At 40.0% G+C, this 12198-nt stretch overlaps 1 protein-coding gene across 2 annotated transcripts in view; it reads right to left on the bottom strand.

Annotated features, from left to right (window-relative positions):
- LOC103469968 (transducin-like enhancer protein 4) overlaps positions 1 to 11676 on the bottom strand; it is a 45654-nt gene extending 33978 nt beyond the window's left edge. Inside the window, exons 1-4 of one of the 2 annotated variants that reach the window (XM_008418056.3) lie at positions 9244 to 11676; positions 8795 to 8892; positions 5987 to 6050; positions 5842 to 5886 (exon numbers count right to left, since the gene is read on the bottom strand). In XM_008418056.3, the coding sequence (XP_008416278.2) occupies positions 5842 to 5886; positions 5987 to 6050; positions 8795 to 8892; positions 9244 to 9288 (252 nt within the window). In that variant the 5' untranslated portion in view covers positions 9289 to 11676. The remainder of the gene's footprint in view (positions 1 to 5841; positions 5887 to 5986; positions 6051 to 8794; positions 8893 to 9243) is intronic. The other variant, XM_008418055.3, reaches the window with a different exon arrangement.
- Between the last annotated feature and the right edge of the window lie 522 nt (positions 11677 to 12198).

The raw sequence follows: 12198 nt of genomic DNA, 5'->3' as shown, positions 1-12198 counted from the left end.
TTTAGGACAAAATCTATGTTTTGTCTCTCACACACTACAAGAAACTCACGCACACTCCAAAAAACATCACGCACACTCAAAAAAACATCACGCACACTCAGAAAAACATCACGCACACTCCAAAAAAACATCATGCACACTCTAAAAAACATCACGCACACTCTAAAAAACATCACGCACACTCTAAAAAACATCACGCACACTCCAAAAAAACATCACGCACACTCCAAAAAAGCATCACGCACACTCTAAAAATACTCAAATTGCGTATACATACTACTAAAATGTCTCACGCACACATTTTATCTTTCTTGCACACATACACTGTACTAACATCTCGCACACACACACAAAAGCTATCTTTCTCGCTCACATACACACTACTAACATGTCGCACACACACACACAAAAGCTATATTTCTCGCTCACATACACTACTAACATGTCGCACACACACACAAACGCTATCTTTCTCGCACACATACACGGTACTAACTCGCACACACACACAAACGCTATCTTTCTCGCACACGTACATAAATGCTATCTTTCTCGCACACATACACTGTACTAACAACTCGCACACAAATGTTTCTCTCACATACACAAGACTAAAGTTGCGCGCACACACTCACACACTCGTTTTATGTATGTGTGAGAGCGAGACTCTTTTTTGAATGTGTGAGAGCGAGACTCTTTTTTCGAATGTGAGAGCGAGACTTTTTTTGAATGTGAGAGCGAGACTTTTTTGAATGTGTGAGAATTGTCACGGAAGAGGCGGGGCATAATTTTTGATCAACTGCGCATGCGTTGATCCTAAACTATAAGCTTCGATTGTTGACTCACTGTATGTTCTATTACTTAGTATATTTGTGCTTTTAAATATATATAGAACTTTAAACTTTCTTGTAACTTAAATGTACTATAGAAATAAATAAATCTGATTGATTGATTAGAAATAGCAAAATTGCTGTAGTACAATCTGTCCACTGGGTGCCAGCATTACAGCCAACTAGTGCCGAAGAAGAAAGAGTCTGCTATACCGAACATGGCTAACTCTAGTTCAAACCGAGGCGGTATTGGACCGCAGTGAAGTTAGTTTCAAGTTGGATATTCGATATTCGAGCTCCGGGGAGTAGGGGCGTTTAGCACAAGGTTGATCCGATTTATGAACGCTAATGTCGGCCGCAGCGCACCAAGGTTTACTCTTTCTTCTTCGGCACTAGTTGGCGCCGGTTAATAATTCCTGTAATGCTGGCACCCAGTGGACAGATTGTACTACAGCAATTTTGCTATTTCTAATCAATCAATCAGATTTATTTATTTCTATAGTACATTTAAGTTACAAGAAAGTTTAAAGTTCTATATATATTTAAAAGCACAAATATACCAAGTAATAGAACATACAGTGAGTCAACAATCGAAGCTTATAGTTTAGGATCAACGCATGCGCAGTTTATCAAAAAATTATGCCCCGCCTCTTCCGTGACAATTCTCACACATTTAAAAAAGTCACTCTCTCACATTCAAAAAACGAGTCTCGCTCTCACACATTCAAAAAAGAGTCTCGCTCTCACACATACATAAAACGAGTGTGTGTGAGTGTGTGCGCGCAACTTCAGTCTTATGTATGTGAGAGAAACATTTGTGTGTGAGTTGTTAGTACAGTGTATGTGTGCGAGAAAGATAGCATTTATGTACGTGTGCGAGAAAGATAGCGTTTGTGTGTGTGTGCGAGTTAGTACCGTGTATGTGGGCGAGAAAGATAGCGTTGTGTGTGTGTGCGACATGTTAGTAGTGTATGTGAGCGAGAAAGATAGCGTTTGTGTGTGTGTGCGACATGTTAGTAGTGTATGTGAGCGAGAAAGATAGCGTTTGTGTGTGTGTGCGACATGTTAGTAGTGTATGTGAGCGAGAAAGATAGCGTTTGTGTGTGTGTGCGACATGTTAGTAGTGTATGTGAGCGAGAAAGATAGCTTTTGTGTGTGTGTGCGAGATGTTAGTACAGTGTATGTGTGCAAGAAAGATAAAATGTGTGCGTGAGACATTTTAGTAGTATGTATACGCAATTTGAGTATTTTTAGAGTGTGCGTGATGCTTTTTTGGAGTGTGCGTGATGTTTTTTTGGAGTGTGCGTGATGTTTTTTAGAGTGTGCGTGATGTTTTTTAGAGTGTGCGTGATGTTTTTTAGAGTGTGCGTGATGTTTTTTTGGAGTGTGCGTGATGTTTTTCTGAGTGTGCGTGATGTTTTTCTGAGTGTGCGTGATGTTTTTTTGAGTGTGCGTGATGTTTTTTAGAGTGTGCGTGATGTTTTTTAGAGTGTGCGTGATGTTTTTTGGAGTGTGCGTGAGTTTCTTGTAGTGTGTGAGAGACAAAACATAGATTTTGTCCTAAACGGCCCCTCATACAGTCCTGCGCGCACTGCTCCTCCCTCGCCGTCTCTCCTCCCCACCCACCCGTCCTGTCCTCTCTTCCATCTACGAGTCAATTTCTCTTTAACGAGCCTCGGTACATTTCTCTCCCCTGGGCACTAGAGCCCTTCTGTGTAAATAAAACAGGGAGCAGAGCCAAAAAAAATCAATGGGCCTATTACCCTTAGAAAATGCTAAACAAGCAATATTAGCGACTCTCTTGGAAGTGGTGGCTGATTGCCTTAATACCTGCCCGCCAAAAGAAACACCTCCGTCTCCTTCTATCCATTCATCTGCACAATAATCCGCATGCTTTCTAACACACACTCGCGCAGTAATACTCAGGCATGCTGGAGCAAGAGTCAAAATAATTTGCTTCCAAAGCTCTCACACACACACACACACAACCGCATGATGCATGAACCCACAGACTGCTGGCAGAAATTAGGGATTCGCTCTCCTGACAGAAATCATTCGGCACCACACAGAGCTGCAGGCCACATTTTACCGCTTCTCATTTTGTCTGTCTTGTCCATGCAAACACAACAACACACCGCAGCACGTGCAGCGCGCACAAACAGCAGCAGGCGGCCGGGATTTATAGTAGACACCCCATATTTCATCCGACAACTATGATTAGTGTGCCAGTGAAAAAGCTGCGTGTGTGTGTTTGCGTGTGTGCGTGCGCACGCTGAGGCAGGAGTAAACACAAAAAGCAAAACGCATACGCACCCAGTGTGCACAGATTCACAAATAGTGAATGCAAAACTGAATAAACATCTAAAGTGTGCCTGCAGACAAACACATTCATGAAAACATCCACACTGTGTAAACATGTGCAGTAAGGGCTGTTAAACACTCACACAGACACGCGCGCACTCGCACGCGCACAAACACACACACACACACACACACAGAAAGCAAAGTAAACAGGCTGTATAGTTACAGAAGGACACACATAGACAGCAAGACAAAGGCCAAGCATTTATCACGTCTTCTCAAACCGAGACACACACACACACACAATTTGTGCTGAGATGAATGTGTGGCTGGTTAGCTGTGGTCCATTTATCGTGGCAGCTGATGTGTGGTTAACACAGACATTTATGCTAATGACCCTCCGTGTTAAAGTAAAAAAAAGCAGCAGTAATGCAAAGGCTCGTTAAAGGCCAAACCCTTATTGGCTGCAGTCATTTTTCAGCCCATTATCTTGTTCAATTAAACTGATGAAATTCTTATTCACATGTGAAATGGCTCACCAAGTGACCAAACAAGACTAAATGAAATACCCCTTGTTTATTAAAGAATATTTCTGCTTTTATATATATATATTTTTGTTACTTTTGGTTCTACAAATCTAGCAAATCTAGCTTTTAGAAGGAGCTGACAGTTTGATTTTACACTTAAAGTTGAAATGCAGAATTATGCTGGCTGAAACCCTCTAGAAATAAAACGTGATGTTTAGTTTTGTTGTGTTTTTTTTTTTTTTGTTTAATTAACCCCAGAGGAATAACCACACTTTGGTCTCACATATTTGTTTAAATTCGAGAAACAATGGGAAAAATGCAATACATCTCTAGCTCACAATACAAAACAATGAAACTACCAAATCCTTAATTCCACCAGATTTATTTCAAGCAAGATTAAAACAATATTCTAATAATGGAGAGTCAAATCCATGTTGTTATTTTATCTTTCCTTGCTTTTCACCTCATATTCCCATTCCCAACAATTTATTTCACTTAACTATAGAAACAGAGGATGTTAGCAGTACATGTAATGCCAGCAGAGTGTAAAAAATTTCAATTCAGTTCTCTTCTTTTCAGGGTAAATCCTCTCATTCACCAACTCACATGTTAAAACTCGGCCCCTCCTTCCACTTTCTACCTGTAAACAAAGCAACTCGTATCCCTGTAATGAAGCCGTAGCGGATGAACTTAAATTCTTTCGCAGTTAATTATATTCATGACCTATACAGGTAATATTAATAAGTTTCTCAAATCACATTTATAAACTTAATATTTTGAGAGGACTTTTCTGACACCTTTTTTATTGGGTAATGTCATTATAGAACTTGCCACAAATGCGTCTGTATTCCAAAATGCAAATGAACAATTGAAATCATAACTAATGAGCTGCTGCCAAACATCTGGACTATGTCAGTTGCATTTGTAGGAAATCTGAGCCTCCTAAAAAAGCTCCGAATAAAACTCTGCAGGGGAGAAAACGTCTCACACATCCAGTTTATGTGAAAATATTCACTGCATTTCTATTGCAGGTTATCTCTAATATGCGACTGAAATAAACATTTCCATCTACTCCCTATTTGGACCAGTTGATTCTAATAAAATACAAGACATTATCATCCCTGATCCAACTAATATGACTCCCTACATTACCTAATGATTTTCTAACATCCTGTAGGCTCATAATGAAGAGTTCTTTCAGACAAATAACAAGTTCATCCAGATCACACGCCAAAGGCATGCAAAACACAATGGCTTCAAGATGAAGTTGGTGCAAGTCTTTTTTTTTTTTTCCATTTCCCAGCTGGATGCATTTCTTCACTTTCAATTTTCCCAACTGAAGTTGTTTCATGGGTTCCCACACATTTTACATTTCATGAATCTATATTGGTTTGTTGGCAAATTTGTGGTCCATTTTTAATTCATGAATTCAAAAGTTCAGCTTAAATTTGTCACGTTTCCTCAGTGATCAGGTTTGGAAAACAAAAAACTGCAAGGATGATGAGAATAATTCTGTTGTTATATAATTCCAAGAGTCTTTATTACCTGTTTGACATTTGCGTAATCTGTGCAGACAACATGTACAGGTGCAAGCATCCACTCAATACCTCCGACATAAATCTGCAAACTTGAATAGTAGAAAAGTAAACATCTGGCATCTTGAGACACAGGTCAGAGCTTCTGAGGCAAATCTGTTTGGTCCAAGTCACTTTGGGCATATTAAATGTTAGAAATGTCTGAAAATCTAAATATTTTTCTGTGTTATTTTCTTTTCCCTATTCTTATTCAGACCGTTAAAACAGATAAATAAACTTTCCCAGACATTTTAGAACTACATCTGAATCCTGTAGTGTGGAACACTTTTCTGTACAAGTGTCACCAAATGTTAAAAATGAAGATAAAGCAACCACAGGTAATAAAACATAACATGCAATCGAAAGTGTCATTAAACTCACAATAACAGTTTGCATAAAAGTTCAACCATTTTATAAATTCTCCCAAAATGTGAGGGCAATCTGTCGCTTTTATTTGTGTCATTTCAGGTATTCCGATATATTGTTGCAATCTACACATGTACAACTAAATGTGCATGGATCTCACTGTCATGCACGTTTCTCTGACACCAACTAAAAGGCTGTTTGATTCTGCTGTATTCTTACATTTAAAAAAACAAGACATCTTACCTGCTTGTGCATCTCGATGTTAAGCCCGTATGACATTTCATAGTACTGAGGAAAAAAAAAAGAAAGAAAAACGAGATGAAAGCAAGGTCACTCTCTTTCTTGTGGCATATGCTCTAGTCAGAACACAAGCTGCAGGCAGGCTCACCATTACATAGTGTCGCTGCATCTCAGTTTTCTCACTGGCCAGTTTCTCACATTCCAGTTTCAGACTAGCAGAAAAGATTAAGAAAAAAAAAAAGGTTATGTTAGTGTCAGAATTAAACTCTCCATCAACCAAAACAGAGGGACTTAAAGGAGTGTTTTGTAACTCTGACTTCCCATGAGGTGGTGCCCGCAAAGAAAAAATGTGCAAATCTGAATCTACGATCAATCTTAAAAAGAGGAAAAACAGAAACGCAACAAAACAAGTCGTGTGGCTCGCCACAGCTTCCTGCTGCAGACGCAGGCCCTTACTCAGCAGGTGCAGAGGAGTAATTACTCAATCAATGGACACACACACACACACAGACCTCATCACATATTCTTACAGTGTGAGAGGAAGCCAAAACTGCATCATCAACAAGAAAGTAACCTTATAATGAGGATCCATTTTACAAAAAAGGTTAACTCTTTTCAATGTTTCAGCTTATGGGAAGTTTTCTATTTACAGCCACAAAAGGCTTTTAAGTGGCAGCTAATGAGATGATCATCAGGTGTGCGATAATGTTAAAATATAAAAGCAGGTAAACATCAGTTTCTTTGAAAGAAGCTTGACGGAGTTTAACTTTACTATAAAACCAGTCAACCAGATTCCTTTACATTTTCCATTTCAAAACTTAATATGTTTTCACACTCAAGTTATCAGGATTCTGAATCATTGTTTAGACCATTTCTAAAGTAAAAATACAAAAATGGCTGGAAAAATGGGATGGGATGGATGGGTTATTTTATGCTTTTTTTTATACTTATCCAGATTTGTAAAATGCTTATGTCCAATTGTAAACTAATTGAAACTTTCAAAGACTAGTTGGGAAACCTGATCCAAAACAGAAATAAGACACAAATTGGGACAAAGATTTCTAGTTTTCTGATTTCCAATCTGATCCATCCTCACTCTCTTTCTGTTTTCTTCCAAACCAACCCCCTATGTTGAAACCGTTTGATGTGGGCGGCTGCAGCATTAAGCATGCAGCTTATTATCCTCGGTTCAGCCCGTTCAAGCCCCAGGATTGACCAGAAAACTGGACCCCTGGTTCATCTCCCCAAGAGACTGGGTAACAATTACAAGGTGGCCAGAAGTGGGCGATTATTATGCATTGGTGTCGTGCTTTATGGTCCTGCCCTGCGGCGACGTATTTCACACTTCATCATGTCGAGTAAAGCAGTATTTCACACCACTTGCACTTGCAGGGAGAGACGTGCAGACGAAAGTCAATGGGGTTTACCTGTGGTTAGTCACTGGTAATGGACAGAGCTAAGACAAACGGGCGATACAGTGCAGCACCAGCGTACGAATGAGCTCTGCATAGACTGCTGGAGGAGAGCACATCTCATTTTAAGACACTAAAAGCAGCCATTCTAAGGTTGTTTTAATTATCTACCTTAACCTGAACCAAAACCTACTTTCTGTCTGGTATTTCATGTCATTGCATCATGTATTTCTCAGACACTTTGGTCATATTGCATGAGTCATGCATGACTGCATGGCGCAAAGCATTATCAAACTTTTCTGACCCCGAAACTTACTTAATATGAACAAGTCAGGCATAATATTATGACCAGTGGAGTCAATAGCACAGATTATCTCCTCATCGTGGCTCTTGTGTTATACTAGGAAGGAGCTGATTGTTTTTGTCCTCAAAGTTTGAATTTTGAACATCAAGAAAATCTGAAATTTTGTGATATTGATAGTTATTATTATTATTAACCATACGTTTTCTGCACTCTGTCATTTTTTTTGGTCAATACTCTTGTGAGTTTTACCTCGGCTCACAATCTACATCAGGTGTAGGCGTGAAGGACATGGAGACGACATCCAACTGGCCAAATATAGCACCGACGAGTAGAACGTGAATGTTTGAGACTTAAAATAATATATGCCGGATAATATTGCATACATACAGCCTATTGTGATTGGCAATATTGCACACACTAACATTGAAAATATAGCTGTGATTTGCACTAGAAGTAGAAAAAGAGTACAAGTTTGAAAGTGGTGAGGTTGTGACGGCTTGGTCAGAGGCTGCAGAAAGTTTTTCAAGGGATGGCCAGAAGGGGGCAACTGGAAAAATGGGGGTGATGCACCAAAACGGCAAATCCATCCATCCATCCATCCATTTTCTTGCACCCTTTTTCCCTCAGTGGGGTCGGGACAAAATAGATATTTAGTGTCATTATATCTGCAACACAGCTTTCAATAAATGAGATTAGCTCTTTGAAACTAGTCTTTTCAGTCCTACATTGAGATGAATAAAAAAAAATATGATGCATAACATAATACTTGTTTAGAAGATGATCATTCTCCATAACTGCGGCTTCTATGGGGTGTTCACGCTTAGCAGTGGTCGCTAACTATGGAAATTTCTCCAAGGAAGGGAAACTGCCAATATAGTATAAGGGGTCCGTGTGGTCCAAAGTGACAGATGAACTACTGTTGCTCAAATTGGTGTCACAGGGTGTCAGAATACACAGTAGATCACAGTTTTGGGTGTCTGTATGGGATTCCATAGACCAGTCACGCTGGTCAAAAGGTCATGTGATCTAAATTTTACATAGAAAAGTGAAGAAAAAAAACAGGTTTCTTTAATTCAAACAGCAACAGTATTTTTCTTTTTGATAATAAAAGAAGAAATCATTTTCTTTACATTGAATCGATAGTTTTCTTTCTTTTTGTCTGTTAACTCAGGTCAGTTCCAAAAGGAGCAGCACGCATCATGATGCCAGACCGTTTCCTGCCTTATTTCTAGACTCTCACCTGTGATATTGGGCTTGCAGGAACTGAAATTCCTCTTTGATCCGGTCACAGGACTCGGTGACGGTGAACTTGAACGGCTGCCCCGGCTGGTGTGGCACCTCAACCCGAAATCAAAGAGCGTGTGAGGAAGAGGAGGGGAATGGGGGGGGGAGAGCAAGAACTGAGCCACCAAAGTTCAGTGTCATGACACAACGTGCATCACTGGAGCTTTTTTTTTTTCCTTTTCTTTTTGACAATGGACCACTGTGATCGCACTCAGGCTCCTCAGACTTTAACCCGCGGATACGCACTCACACAGACACAAACAGCTCCAGAAATCTGGACAATGAGCTCAATTGTTAAAGTGGCGGCGCAGTGGCACGGAAACTGTATCTAAACTGATTACGCATCAGGCGCGCTGCAGTTAATCTGCGCCGTTTTGACACTTTCTGCTTCTGTTCTGTACTTACCGGATGCCGCGCCGGGGGGTACATCTTGCTCAGATCTCGAATCATTAAAAAGGCGGCGTAAAGTTCATCCACAAGAAGAAGAAGAAAAAAATACAGCAATAGAAAGAAATGCGTGAGGAGCTTTTTTTTTCCCCCCGTGCGTAAAGAGTCAGTCAGTAGCCGCTGAGCGGGCTGAGAGCAGGTCCTGTAAAAAGTAGAAGCATCCTTTGACAACAAAAATAAGGCAGGTGATTATTCTCCTCCTTCCCTGTCCACAAAACTCAAAGAATTCCCTTCAAACTAACACAAATCTTATATTTTCCTCTTTGTTTTCCCTACGAAGCCTCAACTTTTGACGCATCGTGGCACAGCTCATCCACAGCTCAGCATCTCAGGTTACTCCCCGTTGTCGCGCATTAATCAGTAGATCTCCTCCAACCTCCTTTTACGCTTCACATCCGAGCGAGAGACCACCTCACCAACCAACTGTACCAGCCTGCCCTTGTCTGTGACGCCAAATTTAGCAGCAGCCAGTCGTGCGGGCGCAATTACATATTCACAACATTTACTGGAGCCCGCACACCGTGACGTCGGGACGTGTAGTTTAATTCATATTAGTCGATAATAAGTCCTACAGATGTGCATGTGCCGTGAAGAACTACAACTTCCCGGCTCGTACGCAAAGCCCCCCCACCTCCCATAAAGCCAATGATGTGTGGTCTGAAGGAGGAGCGGTGATTAAACACAGCCAATGACGAGAAAAAAAAGTGAGCACTGCGCCGCATCCTGCTGTCTGTCATCCACACGCTGTCCAATCACATCCCGACAAGATGCGAGTTATGCGGACCCCCACGTGGGGGGCTCATTCTGGAGAAAAGGCTGTGACAGGGATTGATCTGAAAACTATCTGTTGGCTTATGTTTTTTTATAGACAATTTAAACCACAAGTGACCATATGGCCTGGAGATGCCTGATGGTGCTCCCCTTCCCCCCTGTTGTTTTACTGAATCGCCCGTTTAATTGCTTGCTATTCTGTCCACAGATTGCACCTGTAACCTGGCAATTAAATTCTCATTCAGCTCCCTCATCTCAGTCTGCTTGATTGGTATAAATCACGGAGAGCGCAGGGGGAAAAGAGGCTGTATTTACTCACATTCGAAGAATTATTGTTGCTGAAAGATGGTTTAAAGGTTCCACGGTGATTATTTTTACTCTGTGGGAAATACAGACATGAAATCCATGTGGTTAAAAGACACTCACATAAAATGTTAGTGTTTGCTTTTAGAGATCATAATCTCTCTTTATCATGCTCTAGAAGAAGATATGGTCAATGAAGCAGTAAACCAGCATATAGTTTGGAATAAAGACACGTTCTAAGCAAAACTTTGACGTGACATCATGCAATGAATATTCAATTCTTAAAAGAACATTTTGTCACATTACAGCCACAAATGCCAATGTGCTTTGTTGAGATTTTATGCTACATAAACCCAAACTGGTCATATGAGAATTCAAGTTTTCAAAATCAAAGAAAAAAATGGGCAAATAAATGAATGTGGTATTCATTTATTTTAAGCCAGTCAAGCAGAACAACATTTTAATCACAATACGCAGACTTCTAGGTTATCCCCTTCCAGCTTTGAAGGGGTGACGTGCCTCAGTGTTTAGACAGGTGCACCATATCGGATAGCTATGAAGCCTTGACGTTGCCGTCTCAAGTTGGATTCCCAACCATTAACTCTATGTGGTCTGTTTCACTCTCTCCCTTCTTCCAGTTAAGCTACTGATGAGTCAAAGCATTGAAAGGTAGAGTTGTTTCCACTATTAGATCATGGCTCCAACATTGAGAAGTTTAGAAATTCAGTTGTAATTGCTGTCTTTAGTATGTTTTGCAACATTAAGATGTTTTTTTGTGTGAAGCTGTCTTGACATCAGTCAATACTTTGATAATGAGAAAACCTTTTATAGGCCATCAGTTAATATTAAGCCAGCTGATGATTAATTATTTAATATTTTAAAAAATTGGAAGAAGCAAAACCATTCCCGCATGCGTTTTGGCACTTGTTTGCGCAATGACATCCAAACAGCTCAACTTTACCCTCATGTAGTCATACAGTATTCCTCCAACATTTCACTATACAAATCTTCCGCAGTAAACTGTAAGCAAGTGTCAACATGCTTTTACTTCAGTAGTGGAGTTTTGTGCAGTGAGTGTGCATGGAGATCATTGAGGTTGAGCAACCTATCGTTTAACAGGGAAAAATCGTACCTGCCATTAGCAGGTCTTTCAAAAACTCTCTGAGAACTACTTTTTATTATTCTTTCTCTTCTCAGTCAGAAATCTTATGTTGTTGGTTTATCAACTACATTGAAAAGTAGTTGATTCCACTTTTATATTGTGGCTCCAACATTGAGAAGTTTAGAAATGCAGTTGTAATTGCTGTCTTTAGTAGGTTTTGCAACATTAAGATGTTTTTTGTTTTGTGAAGTTGTCTTGATATCAGTCAATACTTTGATAATGAGAAAACCTTCTATAGGCCATCAGTTAAAATTAAGCCAGCTGATATTAGTAGAACTTCACAGGTAAAATGCTAACTAAGTCTGTCATAAGTCTGTGCAAGCTTAAAACATAACAATGAAATACGAGTTGGAGAAGGAAGAATAAAAACACACTTTACTGCACATTTTGCTGTGTTTTGCCTTCCGAGTGCTACAATCCAATTAGGGTTGCTGAGTAAGGTGAAATATTACAACCAGGACACTTACAGCTTCCTCATTCACTCACAGGAAGTGAGTGTATCTAGTAAGTCCGCTTGCATTTGTGGCTTTTGCTTTATGCTCAGTGTGAGGAGATGAAAGACGGGGCTGCTGGGTCAGCAACTCTCATAAATGCTGCCGTCAGTCATTTAGAAGAACTAAATAAGTGCAAAATTCAAATCTGAACCTTTTTTTTTTTTGCATTGAACTTTATTTCTT

The sequence above is a fragment of the Poecilia reticulata genome, chromosome 9, assembly GCF_904066995.2.
Source record: "Poecilia reticulata chromosome 9, P_reticulata-male-v2, whole genome shotgun sequence".
Classification (NCBI taxonomy): Eukaryota; Metazoa; Chordata; class Actinopteri; order Cyprinodontiformes; family Poeciliidae; genus Poecilia; species Poecilia reticulata.
This window is presented reverse-complemented; position numbering and strand designations above follow the sequence as displayed.